At 34.2% G+C, this 17,378-nt stretch overlaps 4 protein-coding genes across 4 annotated transcripts; 2 read left to right on the forward strand and 2 right to left on the reverse strand.

Moving 5' to 3' along the window:
• Positions 1-142: 142 nt before the first annotated feature.
• On the reverse strand, positions 143-4,105 carry LOC9316673 (B3 domain-containing protein REM-like 1; the record flags this gene model as incomplete). Its single annotated transcript, XM_021027859.1, has 10 exons — positions 143-466; positions 554-952; positions 1,037-1,276; positions 1,734-1,852; positions 2,001-2,084; positions 2,200-2,767; positions 2,853-3,332; positions 3,417-3,563; positions 3,668-3,753; positions 3,961-4,105. Coding segments are annotated over 10 exons (2,532 nt in total), but the record flags the coding sequence as incomplete, so codon positions are not given.
• Positions 4,106-6,910: 2,805 nt separating this feature from the next.
• LOC9316674 (B3 domain-containing protein REM-like 2) lies at positions 6,911-7,671 on the reverse strand. The gene is made up of 3 exons (XM_021027860.1): positions 7,393-7,671; positions 7,181-7,246; positions 6,911-7,089 (listed from the first exon to the last, which is right to left on the reverse strand). The coding sequence occupies exons 1-3, from the start codon at positions 7,454-7,456 to the stop codon at positions 6,911-6,913; spliced, it is 309 nt and encodes a 102-aa protein (XP_020883519.1). The 5' UTR covers positions 7,457-7,671.
• A 4,845-nt stretch (positions 7,672-12,516) lies between these two features.
• On the forward strand, positions 12,517-13,397 carry LOC9316675 (defensin-like protein 87). The gene is made up of 2 exons (XM_002878730.2): positions 12,517-12,692; positions 12,881-13,397. The coding sequence occupies exons 1-2, from the start codon at positions 12,614-12,616 to the stop codon at positions 13,021-13,023; spliced, it is 222 nt and encodes a 73-aa protein (XP_002878776.1). The 5' UTR covers positions 12,517-12,613; the 3' UTR covers positions 13,024-13,397.
• Positions 13,398-13,836: 439 nt separating this feature from the next.
• Positions 13,837-15,549, forward strand: LOC9314844. The gene is made up of 2 exons (XM_021029281.1): positions 13,837-14,602; positions 14,880-15,549. The coding sequence occupies exons 1-2, from the start codon at positions 13,841-13,843 to the stop codon at positions 14,916-14,918; spliced, it is 801 nt and encodes a 266-aa protein (XP_020884940.1). The 5' UTR covers positions 13,837-13,840; the 3' UTR covers positions 14,919-15,549.
• The last annotated feature ends 1,829 nt before the right edge of the window (positions 15,550-17,378 follow it).

Raw genomic sequence — 17,378 nt, forward strand, 5'->3', positions numbered from 1 at the left:
ATAATCTCTAGCATCATCAAGTGTAGTCTCCTTCCTACCTGATATCATTAGTGGACTTCAACGTAAAGAATTCGTCAGTCGTTAAGCCATTTGCTTTAACTGTTTTAGCAAATGCTTTGCAGCCCATCATTCCAATGATATAAGCAGAATCTGTCATGTGATATCCTGAGAAAACATTTGAGAAACCTTGAAAAAGTACTAATTAACATTTATCTATTTGGTCTCCGTAGCTGGAGTAGAACTTAAATACATGATTTGTATCTTCTATGGAAATGAATTCCAAAATAAAAGACTCTCCTAACATCACGCCATTCGCCTCGCAGAAACCTTTCCAACCATTTCCCAAAACGACAGTTCCATCTCTTGACAATAAATATGCAAACCACTTCAAACCGCCTCTACCCAACAAAGTTATCTTTCCAGGCTTGTTGATGCCATTAATTCTCATGAATTGAATTGGAAGATGCTGCGAGATATTTGAGCAAGCACATCTCATTACCAAATGAAATTCAAAACAAAACCTCTAAGAGCAGGAGTTGTGTGATAAGCTTACCAAATTACCATCCTTGACATCTTCAGGTGCAAGTGTTAATGTAAGGAATCGGTTTTCGATCTCTGAAGATGAATCTCTGTTTTTCTCTGCTTCCCTTGTCTTGTGTCCACTGCTAGCATCTATGAAAGGAGACTCTTTTGAAAACTCACTTTGCCCTGACTCTATATGGAGCAATTTGAGCACAGGAGATGCGTCTTCCCAGATTGACTCCAACGTGATGGAATCGCCCGTCTTTAAGCCGTGTTTTTTAGCAAAATCTTTCCAGCCCTTACCCAAACTCATTCTTCCTCTTCTTTCCAGTAGAAGACTTACCAGCCACTTTGCACCATCTTTACCTAACACAGTTATCTCTCCGGGCTTATTCATGCTATTCTCCGTCATGAATTGCAGTGGAAGACGCTAGAAAAGATATGAACAGAGAATACGATATGAAACCCATTCGATATGCGATAAAAAAGAACAATAGTTGATAGATTAACTTACCAGTCTACCATGTTTGAGACTGTCAGGTGTGATTGTTAATGTCAGAAATCGGTTGTGGCTCGATGAAATCGAATCTATACATATCCGATGATTCTTCTCTCTCTCAAATGAGCTGCTCTCCTCTATGTTGTTTTTGTTGTTGCTTTTTTCCTCTATGTCGTTTTCCTCTTTGCTACTTTCATCTTTGTTGTTGTCATCTATGCTAGGCTCTATGGTTATAGACTCTTTTACTGCTAGGCTCTGGGATGATAATATAGCCAACGTGAAAGAATATTTTGGTTAGGTTCATGAATCAATATGAAAGAGTAATAAACCAAATCGAGCCAAACAAAATCAAAAAGAAATTTGGTTTTCCTTAGCAAATTCTTCTCTTAAACCAAAGTTAACCAAACTGAAGTAAAGCTCATATAGTTAAACAAGCTGTTACAATCAATGGATACCAGAATCTAAGTTATCATTGATATGATTTTACTTCAACGGAAATTGACATAACTATACCAACACCAAAATGCTCATCCCTAGAAAACTGTTCACTCAGTCCCAAGCATTTTAACCAAGCTGAAGAACCTAAAAGATTATCAAAACCAAAATTTCTACCCCGAGAAACAATAGTCAATTAGCTAATGAATATGCAAAACCTTTAGCATGAGATATCAGTTAATGCAGGAGTAAAATAAACTGAATTTTAAAAACACACCAATGCATTTGCGTGTAGACTCGAAGTTGTGACATGGGCTACAGAACAAGAGTGGTCTGATAAATAATCTGCTTCTGTTTCTGGATTGTTCTTCTTCACTTTCTTCTTACTCGGATGCTCTGTATCAAAAACACCCTACATGTTAAAACCTCAGATGCTTTTATATTAAAAGGGTATGTCTTTTCAATTTGTAGCTGTTCGTGACAATTTCACCAAAGTAAGAAATCATCCATATATGGTACTAAAATAGAAGAAAACTGAATATACCAAAGTTTTCATGAGCATAACCATCATATGATGAAAAGCCTGCTTCTTTTCTTAAGTGTGGATGCATTTCCATCGAAATGGTACCTGTATCAGGAAATAATCATCAGATTGCATTTAACAAACTTGTCTACGTTACAGTGTAATTGAAACATATCTCCAGATTAACTCCAGTTCGTAGAATAAATATTATCAAATTTACCGATGTTGTCATGATCATTGTTGCTGCTTGGAGCCGGTACATCTAGAATACCACAACAATTGGGTCCCAAATCTGAGACTTGTAACATATTATCTCCTTCATGTCTGAAAATGATGACCTCGCCAATTCGAAGATCATGAGCGACCTGGCTAATTATATCACATGAAGGTGTTAATGCCATGAATTGGTTTTCGATTGCTGAAGATGATTCTCTACTTCTAGGAGGATACTTTCTGCTTGCTTCTCTGTTTTTTTCTGCTTTCTCAGTCATGTTTCCACTACTAGGTTCTACGGAAAGAGATTCTTTAGAAAACTGACCACTGCTAGATTCTATACTAATTAACTTGAGCACAGGAGTTGTGTCTTCCCATATTGACTCCAAAGTGATGGAATCGCCCGTCTTTACGCCATTTGCTTTAGCAAAATCTTTCCAGCCCTTCCCCAAACTCATTCTTCCTCTTCTTTCTAGTAGAAGACTTGCCATCCACTTTGCACCATCTTTACCTAATAGAGTTATCTCTCCGGGCTTGTTCATGTTATTCTCCGTCATGAATTGCAACGGAAGCCGCTAGAAAATATATGAACAAAGAATTTGTTTTTATAAACATTTTATGATAAGACGAAATTGAACAAGAGTTGATTGTTGAACTCACTAGTCTACCATGTTCGAGACTATCAGGCGTGATTGTTAATGTCAGGCTCCGGTTCTCGCTTGGTGAAGTTGAATCTATGCATCTCAGATGATTATCCTCTCTCTTCCATAAGCTGCTTTCATCTTTGTTGGATTCATGTTTGTTGTTGTCATCTTTAACGACCTTTTCTTGGCTACTAGGCTCTGTGGGAAGAGACTCTTTCGAACACTCTTCTCCTACTCTTGTGTCAGTGTTGTACTCTTCAGAGCACAAACTAAGCACAGGAATTGTGTCATCCCAAAATAACTTGAATGTATAAGTATCACCCGTCTTTAAACCGTTTGCTTTAACAAAACTTTTCCAGCCATCTCCCAAAGTCATTCTTCCTCTGTTGTTTTCCGAAAGAAGATTTGCAAGCCACTTTGAACCATCTTTACCCAACAAATATATCTTCCCAGGCTTGTTAATCCCATTCTCCCTCGTGAATTGCATCGGAAGACGCTGTAGAAAAATCGAACAAGAGTCACAACAGAAAAAAAGTAGAATAGAGGAAACTAACAGGTACAAGTTCTATGATGATCTCACCAGTCTACAATGTCTGCCATCAACAGATGCAAGTGTAAATGTTACGAACGGTTTCTCGCTTGACGAATACGATGCTATAATCTGTCTCGGACTCCTGCTACATTTTCTGTTAAGAGCATTTGAGCTAGTGAAATCTTGTGGAAGATACTGCAAATTAACACCAGATTATCACAAGAGTCAGATTAAATCAGTTAAGACCAATCAACAAAAGTGTCATAACTATAAGCTAAACGTATCAAATTCAAAAGCACCAGTGCATCTGTTTGTTGACTTGAAGCTGTGACAAAACAAGAGTAATCTGCTTCTGTTTCAGAACTGTTCTTCTGTCTTTGAAACTCTGTGTATCAGAACACACCCAAAATGTTAAACCTTAAATGCTTTAATTTCAATATGTAACTGTTTCTTGAAACTCATTTCTATATACCAATGTTTAAAAAGCCATGTAATTGCTTTAAAATTGCAGATTGGAATCGAATTAACAAACTGGTCTCAAAGGTTAATTAACATCGATTAAGTTCGTAGAATAAAGAAAATTGATACTTACCGATGTTGTTGTCATGGTGATCTGAGACCTGGATCATCATTTCTCCTTCTGGATTAATCGGTAAGCCCAGAACGAGTGAATTCGCCTTAAAAAAAAAATCACAAATCACTCGAATTTTGAGACGGTCGCAGTTTTTTTTTTTAATTTATTATTCTTTCTTTTTTTGTAATTTTTGACAAACAAAAATAAATTAGGGAAATTTGCAAATATACCCAACAAAAAACAATAATTAAGAAAATAACCCAAACAAAAAAAAAAATTCAAATGAATTAAAGACAAAATTACCCTAAAGATTTTAAGAGCTTCAACTTTTACCCTAAATGAACCATGAGGAAATTCCAGTGTTGAATCAGCTTATATCAATCATTGGATGATTACTTGATTAGCGTGCTTAGTCGTGGTGGTGTCTTGAATCTTGGTCTGGATACACTCAATAAAGATGTGATTACACTGCCATTAGAGGAATTGATATTGATATGGTCCCTGATAATGCTTCTCTTCCAGCTCTGAAGCCTTTGTATCTCTTTTTAGTTCGGTTCTCTGTTTGTCATGAAGATAATATATCTCGACTAGCTTTTATTTGCTTTGATTATTGTTTTACTTCTTCTTTGGTAATTTGATTATTGTTTTACTTGTAAATGTGACTTATATTTTTTTTTTGTATGAAAATGTGACTTATATTTTAGGTAACATTAAATTTTTAATTAAATGTAACTAATTAGGGTATACGGCTTTTATAAAAATAGTTTCATACTATTTAGATAGATAATATAACCAATACATTGATAAATAAAAAAGATAACATACTGTAGTATATTTTTATATTAGAAAAATTGCATTCTAGACCCTAAGACCAACAAATGTAATAATGTAGTTTTGGTTTTCAAAATGTAACAATAGATATATGTCAGGCTAATATTATAAATGAAAATTTAATTTGAAACAAATATGGCCATTCCAATAACATATAAACTCCATTAAAAGATATATGATGAATCATATTTATTACTTGGCTTCTTAAATTTAAGGGATTATTGTCTAAAATGCCATTTTTTTGGAAAACTTACGCAAAATACCATTTTTTGAATAGTTTACGGATTTTGCCATTTTTTAACACTTAAAAATGTATGTATTTATTATTTTTTTTGCAAAAATACGTACTTTATACCAAATACTAAACCCTAAGAACAAATAGAACCGACTAAACCCAAACATAACGAGTGAAACACATGTTAAATCATATTTTTGGAACCTGAAAAATGGCAAAATCCACAAACTATTCAAAAAATGGCAAAATCCACAAATGCCATTATGAAAAATGGCAAAATCCGTAATTAATTCTAAATTTAATAAACAAAATGAGTACTTCTTTAGAGTTCTAGCACTTTACATGCTTTTAGTTAAAAAAATCTTTTTTTAGTCTCCGGAGTTGGGACATATCCTAAACATCGGACTTGTGTCTACTTCTTCAGATACCAATTCTAGAGTAAACAAATTTCCTGTCTCGATGCCATTAGCCTTACAAAAGTTTGCCCAACCAATACCTACAGCTATAGTTCCATCTCTTGACGATGGATATCCCCACCACTTCATATTAGCTTTACCCAAAATAGTTATTGTCATATGCTTGTCGATGCCATAAGCTCTCATGAATTCACTTGGAAGAATCTACAAAATATTTGAACAACACCACTAGTTATTCATTATAATTCAAGATAGAAACTAACCTTGTTTGATGAACTTACTAGATTACAGTCTTTGACATCTTTAGGTTTGAGTGTCAATGTCAAGACTCGGTTTAGTGTTTCTAAAGATGAATACTTTTTGTCCTCAATGTTGTTCTTTTCTTTCTTGTCTCTGTTACCACTTGGCTCAATGCAAATAGGCTCTTCCTCGCAAGCTTGCGAACAATACTCTCCTTGCCTTTGATCACATTCAGAATCTGTACCAGTACTGGAAAATCTAAACATAGGATTTGAATCTCTCCAAATCAACTCCAGCGTGATGGATTCACCAATTTGAAAGCCATTTACTAAAGCAAAGTCTCTCCATCCTCTTCCCAAACTCATTCTTCCATTTACATCTTTTAGAAGATTTACCATCAGCTTTTTACCATCTTTTGCCAACATACCAATCTCCCCAGGTTTGTTCAAGCCATTTGCCCTCATGAAGGGCAGTGGAAGACCCTAGAAATTATTTAAATGGAGATTATATTTATAACAAATAAATAAGAGTGACATTTTATTGATAAAACTAACTAACAATCTAAAACAAATTAAAGCTGATTAACGAACTCACCACTCTACTTTTTTTGTGGCCATCATTTGTAAGTTTTAGAGTAATGAAGCTTTTCTTGTCTCCAAGCTGTACAAAACTTATATTAGTTTCTTGACTAACAAATTTTACAATAATATATCAATCATGATTGTGTTGTGAAAATGTTGTTTCCAGAAGACACTCATTAATATACATACACATATATTAATGTATAAAAAATATGTAACATACGACTGAACGTTCCCAATTATCACTAACAGAAAGAACACTCTCTTTAAGACATTAAGAAAAAAAAAAAAAAACATTTTCTTTAGTTTCATGATTCCATATGAATGGAATCGAGCCTATCAAAAGTAAACCATATGATAGGAAACAAAGGAAATACAAGAGATGTGACTGTCATTTGGATACCCATGACTAACAAATATGGGAAAATACCATCCATCCCTTAATACTCATAATATATGAATTTAATCCACCAACCCCAAATCTCTTAATTTCCTTGATTTCTATTTAGAAGAATCCAAACAAAGTTTGGTATGACTTCAGTAAAATTAACACCAATGTAAATCAAAATTGAAGGTAAAACAAATTGAAAAAGTACTTAATAAAGATTTACCTAAGATAGTGTGTAAAACAAAACAAAAACCATATTGAACTTATTATGGTAGAGTTACAAGTTTTCTCCTAAACCAAACTGGACTAACAAGAGACAGTAATCTAGAAACAGCAGTTCATATGTGACTTTAAGTAAACTCACCACATCTTCGTTCAGATTTGATTTGTTGGATGAAGACGAACTAGCTTCGGATTGTGAATTGTTCTTTCGAATTCTTTTCCCTCTCCCAAGTACTACTGTGTCAAACAAAAATCCAACATGTTAAAAACCAGCTTTTAATCTTAAACTCATCAAACTAAGATAGAACGGAAGTGATCATGATACCGGTCTTGTCTTGATCATCACCTTCTTCTGTCCTTAAACGCTGATGCTGCTTCCTCGAGATGTTACCTGTGTAGAACATGTAAACACTCTCCCGTCACATAGATCCATGCACACGGATAATAACAAAATCTTTCTTTAAAGGATTGTTCTCTCAACTCAGATCTGACTATAGGTCGTCGTAGATTAAAAACCAAAATTGGAACCAAACTCACCGATCTTGTTGTTGCTGGGCGTAGGTAATTCTCCAAGGCCGCACGCACTGACGTTAAACATCATCTTTGTCGGAGAGAAGAGAGATGGAAATGAATTTTTTTTTATGTCCGAATGATTTTAAACCCAACAAATTAACCCTAATGCTAAGATATAAGAGCAATCATCTTTTACTTTTTAGAAAGCATGCAATTTAAGGAAATTTTAACGCACCCTTTAGAATTAAGAGGTAAATTTAATGGAAGCTTTTGTTAAAATAATTTGACCAAACCTGGTTTTTTTTTTTTTTTTTTTTAATTTGGGATCGATGGGGCTTCTAAAAGTTCAGTTTCCTCTACTAGATAATCTCCCGCGCAATTTGGTATGATTTGCTAACGGTAATGTTTTTGTGTTTCAAACAAATTGATGGATTTTTTTTTTAAATGGATAAGTTCCCGCCCAAAATTAATATATTTTTAAATCGGTTGAAAGCTGAATCGCATAAGTTATTGGGTTTGTAGTTCATTTTCTTGTTTGGTTTAATTTCTAAGATTTTTTTTAGAAAAGTTGATTTTTCTTGATTAGATGAAAATCCACGACGTATCAATTTGTCACCTCTCAAATTGACACGTGTCATTTTTTCAAACACAAAATTTACCCTAATACATATCCATATTAGCTAAACATGTAATATTAGCTAAACATGGACCTAATTTACTATCCATATCTACTGGAAACTATCATTGGTAAGACAATCATTAATATTAGCTAAACATGAACCTAATTTAGCTTAAAAAATCAAAATTTTTATTTAGTTAAATAAAGTAAATTAGTAAAATACTCATAGTAAATGAAACCAATTTTTCACATTAACTAAATAACCAAATGATAAAGTAGTATTAAAAGATAGTCAACTTTTTTACTAAAATATTTATTACATATCATTAATCATATCAATTTATTAAATAACTTGTTGTGACTGATTTGCTTGTTATTTTTATAATGCATGTAGTTTTAAGAACAAATACCACAATATTTTGTAAATGACGGTACATAACCTTGAGTCACTAAAGGTTCTTTTGTGGTTTAATCCATCAAACCTTAGGAATACGGGTTCGCATAAAAGTCTCTGCTTTGGTTGGATCCAACTCATGAAGCTCATGTCATTGTTATCAAGTGAGCACATTTTAAAGAAAACAAAGAATTACACAGACGAATTTTCAGCATTTCTCTCACACAATGTTGGACAAAACATCGGAAAATTAAAAAAGAATTGTCTAATATAAATTAAATCCAACTCCAATAAATACGAGACCTTCTGGAAAAGAGCCCAACAAAAAAATCCGTGCGGGTTTGGCTACTTGGCCCAAAAGGGAGTTGGCTTGGGTTTGGAAAGCCCAACAATTGGTATCAGAGTCTAGGTCAAAAAAGGTGGATCAAGAAGATGGGCTTGGGCTACATGCTCTGTGTGGAGGAGTTCTCAATATGACACGATTAAAAGGGAATCTCAAGGAGACCTCGCGAATAAGGGGTGTTTGTGCCTGGGTGCCAAAGTTTCGCTAGAGGGGAGGCAAAAATTTCATGGTCCTAGGTTTGAGAGGAGGATTGTTGGGAGACAAACCAACGTCCCATATAGGAAGGTTAGAAAAGAATTGTCTAATGTAAGTGAAGTCCAACTTCAATTAGTATGAGATTTTTTGGAAAAGTAACCAAAAATAAATCTATGCAAGCTTGGCTACTTAACCCAAAACAGACAATATCATACTAATAGAGGAGTTGCTTTGGACTATGCAATTTCCTTTCAATTTCTGTTCCTCTGAAAGAAAATTGTTGTTTGTTGTCGTGTTCGTTTTTTTATTTTTTGTCCCCTCAATACAACTATGCTCGCTCGTTCACTCCCTCTGAGTATTGGGCCTATGCCTGGGCATTGTCCTCTTTTGGGCCCTTTGTACAAGTATGTCCGTAAGAACACAAAAGAAAAAGCTTCTTGTCCTGTTTGGTCAAGTAAAACTAGTTTGTATGTCCGAAACTTGTTAAATATCAGTGGAAACTTTTCTTTTGTGTTCTCCTAGTATGTTAGTTTCTTTGTGATCGTGAGATTCTAATTTAGCAAGCAAGATAGGATTTAACCTAATTCAAGTTTGTCCTAATATTTTATCTGAATCGAATTATAAGTTAATATACTTTTTATTTGAAATATAAATAAACTGATTATATATTAGAATAAGTAATTTAATTATTTACATTACAAGAAGAAAATAGTTGCGAACTAGCATGTTCGTGATATGAGATCATCTTTAAACAAACGCACCATAAACACTCCAAGATCATTGTTTTAGTCTTTTAATTCACAATGTCTTTGCTGATTACTTGTTGAAATTCTTATACACAAATAATACAAATGAATATCACCTTTTTATTTTTCTTTACTGTTTACTTGTACGGAAGTTGTAACAATAAATATATAAGGGTATTAGGGAGAACGGAATAGCCTTCTTTATTAACGATGAATGAGAAAACAATAAATTAAACGGAAAACCGAAGTACAGAACGGAAAACCGAAATACAGAATAGAAAACCAGAAAGTAAGAGATAAATGAGCTAGGCAACAATTCTCTCTTAAATTCTCTGAGTAATGACTTTAGGTCCGGATCCCCTTCTCAACGGTTTCTTCTACTATTTATAGGCTAGGAGGTGACCTAGGATTCCTTTGATCTCTCTTGTGATTTCCCTCTTCTGCCTTTTTGATTCCGTTGGGCCGGGCCGAGCTGATACGTTACTGAGCCGAGCCGACGTTTTGATGGGCCGTTGTTCTGATGGGCCGTTGTTCTGATGGGCCATTGTTATGATGGGCCGTTATTCTGATAGACTGTTTTTTTTCTGTTAGTAGACTGTTTGACTTAGTCAATCTTTGATTGGGCCGAATCAGGGATACAATCAGGCATACAGGGCAAAGCCTGTTGTAAAATAAAAGAAAAACGATTTTTAAGTCTTTGATCTAACAATCATAGTTATCTAGATCTAGATGCATGCACGCTTCAAAGATGTTGGGAACATGCTCGGTCTAAAGAGGTGGGCAAAAGTGCCACGGCCCAAGATCTATAACCATTTAAAAAATAATTTTTTTAACAAAAAGACCCATTTTGTAGAAGAAGTAAATAAATAGACCTAAAAATTTAATTATATTGAAAATTTGGGCTAAAATTTAAAAGTTTTAATGTGAATCTATCAAGGATTGGCAAAAAAGTTTTTTTTTTCTTTTTTCTAAATAAGTGGTCTAATTATAATGTTTTAAGGGTCTGATTTCTTTTTGCTTAACTAGATGCAGCTGAATATAGCCATACCGTTAATTTTTTTTTTTTTTTTTATCAATTCAAATTTGCTCAATGGCTTGGTGAATAAGAATTAATGATCGTGTAGTTAAGCTTATCAAAATAATAGACTTCAATGTGCACATAAGAATGGGAACGTGGAGGCTTACCTGGATTGCAATTTCAGCAGGTGTAAAGTCTGAGACACTTCTATAGCCGAGCTTCACTGTATATTTGAACAACGAGAGATATTAGACGTACTAGTCACAAAACAAAGTTATTTACTTGCAATAAAAAAATATCTTAAGAGCAATGGTGTTTTGGTTTGTAACAAAAGCATTACCACAATACCACTGTGTATGCATCTCAAACTCATCATCTTGTAACAATTTTGTTTTTAATCAGTTCCTACAGTGAACAATTTTATGTGATAAGGCTTCTAGATTCACAACAATCCAAATGGTAATCCCTTATACACTTATACATATTCTCCATTATTCATAACTAAAATTAAACCAAACAATATCACCAAATGATGTGAGTTTCACATTCTATTCTTGGTGAAAAGAAAACATACCAATTGGTGGATCTTATAACTACACTTCCTCCGATTGAAACAACAACTTGGATAGTATATCAAAGAGAGTTTCTTTGGTGCATCTGTTAAGCAAGAAAGCATGTGAAAAAGCTTTAACATACAACATAAATACATTAGAAGATAAGAAGCCCAACCTCTAGCTCTGGGCATAAGGGTTTTTTTGCTTAGTTTGTTTCAGATTTTTGGAGTTTGGAAAAATTCACACTAAATATATAAATGAATTTTAGTTCAGTGTGGTACTGTTCATTTTGGTTGTCTGATAAAACATTATAACAAAAAATAATTAATGAATAATTTTAGTTAAATTTTAGTATGTCGAATTGGAAATCCTATATAATTTTAATTATTTAATAAATTTCGGTTAGTTCAGTTTTGGAATTCAATATACAACCTTTATACCGTTCGAATTATAAGAAACTGCTTTTCAGATTTAGATTGATCGATTTCTGTTCGATTCGATTTTTGTTAAACCGTTAGATTGTTAGCATGAGTCAAGACCTTTTGTGGTGAAGCACCTGATAGACGAAACTATGGATTGGTGGTTATCATGTACTGTTTTCTTGTTGCATGATAGATAACGTGTTCTGGTGTTATAGAAACGGACAGTTCAAATGGTATGAGACTAAGTTAACTAGGTCTTGTGATGTGCGGATTAAAATATCATAATTATAATACATTATGATTTATTTTGATTTGATAACACAAACAATATGTATTCAACTGATCCCTTAAAACAATGTATATACATTCGGGAAGTTTCAAATACATATCAATAGTTGGATTGTTAAAAACACTTATTGTATTATTTATTGATATTTTAAAAAATAATTTTTATGTTCGAATAAAAACAAACCATTTAAATGTAAGAGATACTTTTCCATCTATTGTCCTTTAATAAATAGAATGATATAAGAAATAATAAAAATTGTTGACCAAAATTATTGTAAACTTTTCAGTTATGGAAAACACAAGATGGAATATATATATACATACACACTCAAGACAACCACAATAAGTTCTTAGTAGTAAGTAACAAAATATAAGAAAATCAAAAGGTAAATATATTTGTTCAATTATCGTAGCAAATGTTAGAAGTTTTATGTTGAAGAAGAAGACTATTTTTATTAAACAGTGAAAAGAAGTCTTTGATTATTTCGATAAATACTTTTTAATATACATATATATATATATATATATATATATATTGTTTTGTTTTTTATGTGTATATATGACTCTTATACAAACATTTCTTCATATAATAGCTTTGAACCTTACTTTTTTATATATTGCTGGTTTTGAAGGATATTCTGATTGCATCATCTAGAAACATTTCTAATGGCAACCAAGAAAACTTCATCTCTTTTAATACCTGTGTTGATGGTTTTCGCACTAATCCTTATACCCATGGTTGCAGGTAACATTTTATTTTTTTAGTATTATATTGTCCGAATACCAAATATATATTGTTCGTTCTATAATTCTTTTAGATCTTTCAGATACCCTATATACAAAATTTTTTATTTCCCTTTGCAATTTAAATGTTAAAATCTTATATTAATATTTTTGTATTTAAAACATTATTAATGTTTATGATCCTAATAGGCCAACTTAAGGCTACATGTCGTATTGCGGAGTTATGTAAAGGTGCAAAGGAATGCAATGCAAAATGTGCAGCACTAGGTACCAAGAGAGGGGGTGTTTGTACAAAATTCCTAGGTGATGTTTACTGTTGCTGCTGGGATTAATTCCTAATCAAAATGTACTCTCAATTTACAATGAACAATATGTACTCGCATGAATAAAAGTACGTTTCTGCCCATATATATATATATATATTTATATTATCTCATCCTAATTCTATGATACAATTATTTACTCGCGATCTAATAAATACAACAAAAAGTATAAAAGAACGTCCAAGCCAAAGCTTATAAAATCATCCTTACAATATGTACAAATCTTCATGATATATTACACTAAATACTCTATTAAAAGTATGCAAGTATAAATGTAGTTGCAATTATCAAAAATTTCCATGGCCAAAGAAAAAAGGTCTAAAAGATGGTTTTCAAACCTTCAAAACCACATAAAGTTAGGCATGTCAATCGGCCTAGCTCGGTCCGGCCCAGCCCGAAGCCCGCAAAACCTGCATATGTTTGAGTCCGGCCCGGTCCGGCCCGTAAAAATTCTGAGCCTAGATTTTGAAGTCCGGCCCAGCCCTAACAGGGTTATAGAGCTTTACGGGTTTTTCTTTCGAGAAAAATAAACCCTTCTAATGTATAATATCTCTTGAAAAAAAAGAATCTATGTATAAAACGAGTCAAACGAAACTTAAATAACCTACTAAAGCCAATTTAGTTTTAAAAAAGTTTAAAATCAAATAAATAATCCAAATAAATTGTTTAAACCCACACTAAATAAAATATAAAATCATAACACTTATTGTAAGACACAATTAGAAATCTAGGTTTAGGATTTTTAACTCTATTAAAAAAAATCTTTAAACAAATCTCTTAATTAAACAATAATATTAACAAAGAAGCCCTCTATAGAGGGTATCAAATGGGTGTGATTGGGGAAGAGCTCACGGTGGTAGAGTTATACATATTTTATCTGATTTCAATGGGTACAGCTCAAAGGAGTAGAAGAATTCTACGATATCAGTTTCTATGGACAGGAGTGGAGAGTCGGGTGTTAAGACCAGAGATGTTTTTTCATCTTATTTGGGAGATTGATATCTCTCGGAGATCTCAGGTGAGTCACTTGGTTTTAAATGAGCTCAATCTTTCATATCTGGAAAGGTTTATATCGGTAGCGATCGTGGTGCAAAAGGGCAAAGGTTTACGGCTGGAGAAATTATTTCCGGTTGTAATTTCATTGGGTGAGTTTTGGTCAATTGATGAGGGAAATTCAGAGGAAGTACAAAGAGTAAGCGAGCGGAGAGAGATTCTAGAAGCCTTATCAAGGTTTCTTTACTATCTGATAAAGGCTAGAAGAGCTAAGATTTCACGGTGGGGTTTAATGGTCATAATAGTGATTGATTTTTGCGGTTCCATGATTTACTTTGAAGGAGATATAGATTTGAAGATGGGTGTATATAAATCAGTGTCACAGCCTGGTGGTATTGCTCACCTCATCTCATTTTCAGCAATTCAAAGCATCAACGATTTATTTTTAGCCTTGGACTTCATAATTCTTGGGTTTTATTGGTTGTATCTTTTTCTTGGGTTTATATTATTCTGGTTTCTTATTGTTTTGGTGGAAGTGATGCCTCAAAGCTCCATGGTTAGTCAAGGATCCCATGGAAACATCATGAGCAACATGGTTAATAATTCTCTCTCGGTCTTTATTTTAGCCTTTTATGTTGGTTTCAATTCTCAGATCCTATATGTAAGCTATATTATCTGTGTTATTGAAATATTAATAAAAGGAATGTATCGTTTGGACATGATGGTTATTGATGGTGGTCGGAATTTGCTTCGATTATGGTTTTTTTTCCGGTTGTATTTGGGGTTTGAGTTTTTGGGTTTGAGCTTTGGTGGAATATATATTGTGGATTGGGAGGTGTTGTTATTGGAATTTGAGATTGTTTCAGTTGCAGGTTGGTCTTGGACTACGGATCAAAGAGGTTTTCGGTTGAAAACGATTGAGGAGAGAAGGTCAGGTGAAGGAGTTTTTAACAGATGGTTTTCCGGTGATAGGAGAAGGAGGGCGTTGAGTACTCTTCCATGGGCTATTGTGGGTGGTCGGAATATTTCTAAAAGTTATGATGTGGGTAGGTTGATTTTGGATTTTGAGTGTATGGAGTGGAGTTTCATTGGTTGTAACAAACGTTTTTACAATAGTTTGATTTCGGGTTTTTCATGGTTGGATGTGGATACTTTAAGGGTAAGAATATCAATGGTCAATTGTAATTTGGTTTCTCTAAGAAATAATCAAGGGAATGAAGGGCATAACCCGACGCACCATGGCACGGTGAAGAGATTAACAGGTGGACGCAACCCACTTAATCGAAAGGTTGATAATAAATGAAAGTTTTAAGTTGGAATTGTCAAGGGTTAGGAAATAAGGCAACAATTGGGTATCTTCGGGATTTGTGGAAGCAACATAGGCCGGATTTTTTATTTCTGTCGGAAACTAAACAATCTTCTTCTTTTATGGAAAAATTTGTAGGTCACTTTGGTTATAAAAATTTAAAAACGGTGGATCCTATTGGTTGTAGTGGCGGTTTAGCCCTTTTTTTTAATAATGATTATCATGTTTCGGTTTTATTTGCAAGTAATCGTGTGATCGATATTGAAGCAAACTTTAAGGGCAAAGTAATTTATCTCACTTTTGTTTATGGAGACCCGGTTCCTAGTAAGCGGGAACAAGTGTGGGAGCGGTTAACTAGAACCGGTTTATCTTGGGATTCTCCGTGGTTTTTAATTGGTGATTTTAACGAATTAACTGGAAATCATGAAAAGCGAGGGGGTAAATTAAGACACGTGTCTTCTTTTATCCCGTTTAATCTAATGATTCAAAATTGTGGTCTTCTGGAATTTCCTTATATCGGCGATTGGTTGTCTTGGCGGGGGTGGCGGGATAAAAAACCAATACGATGTCGTCTAGATCGGGCTCTAGCGAATGAAGATTGGCATGAATTATTCTGCAACACATTTGTAGAATATTTACAAATGGTAGCTTCTGACCATTCACCGGTCTTAGCTACGATTGCGGATAAGATGCCACGCGGGAAACATAGTTTCAGGTTTGACAAAAGGTGGATAGGGAAAGAAGGTTTACTGGAGACAATTGCAGATGGTTGGAATTTTGATTCTGAACCAGGCGACGGGAAATTTGTGGAAAAGTTGACTAATTGTCGGCGAGCTATTTCGCAATGGCGACGAGAGTTGACTCCCTATGGTCGGCAAACGATTGAAGATTTAAAATCGGAACTATATGCAGCGCAAAGAGACGATAGGCGATCACGGGAAGAAATTACGGATTTAACATTACGGCTGAAAGAGGCCTATCGGGACGAGGAATTGTACTGGCACCAGAAAAGCAGAAGCTCTTTGATGCAATTAGGGGACAATAACTCAAAATATTTTCACGCTTTAACGAAGCAGAGACGGGCGAGGAATCGAATCACGGGTTTACATGATGAGAATGGGACATGGTTAACGGAAGATAAAGAGGTTCAAAATATAGCGGTTTCCTACTTTAAGACTTTATTCACTACAACAAAACCTGAGGTTTTTGAGGATGCATTGGAAGAAGTACAAAGTCTGATCACGGATCAGAATAATGATTTTTTAATAGCCCCGGCAACAGAGGGTGAAGTGAGAGCAGCACTTTTTATGATGCACCCGGAGAAGGCACCGGGGCCAGATGGTATGACGGCATTGTTTTTTCAGAAAGCATGGGCTACCATTAAAGTAGATCTTTTATGTTTGGTTAATTCTTTTTTAGAGGATGGGAATTTTGACAAACGGTTAAATACGACAAATATTTGTCTTATTCCAAAAACGGAAAGACCGACTCGGATGACGGAACTACGACCTATTAGTCTCTGCAATGTTGGTTACAAGATTATATCAAAGATTCTTTGCCAAAGACTAAAGACAGTACTACCAAAACTGATCTCGGAAACACAATCAGCTTTTGTAGAAGGACGGTTAATTTCGGATAACATTCTTATTGCACAAGAGATGTTCCATGGGTTACGAACTAACCCATCATGTAAAGGAAAATTCATGGCAATTAAAACTGACATGAGTAAGGCTTATGATAGAGTGGAATGGATTTTCGTTGAAAAAGTTTTAACCAAACTGGGGTTTTGTGGAAAATGGATTAGTTGGATAATGTGGTGTATCACTACTGTCCAATATAGGGTTCTTCTTAATGGACAACCTCGAGGACTAATAGTACCAGAGAGGGGTTTACGGCAAGGAGATCCGCTGTCTCCTTATCTATTTATTCTTTGTACTGAAGTATTAATTGCGAACATACGGAAAGCAGAACGGGATAAATTAATTACGGGTATCAAGGTGGCAACTGCAAGCCCATCGATTTCTCACCTGCTTTTTGCGGATGATAGTCTATTTTTTTGTAAGGC

Source organism: Arabidopsis lyrata (genome assembly GCF_000004255.2).
Source record: "Arabidopsis lyrata subsp. lyrata unplaced genomic scaffold ARALYscaffold_4, whole genome shotgun sequence".
NCBI classification, from domain to species: domain Eukaryota; kingdom Viridiplantae; phylum Streptophyta; class Magnoliopsida; order Brassicales; family Brassicaceae; genus Arabidopsis; species Arabidopsis lyrata.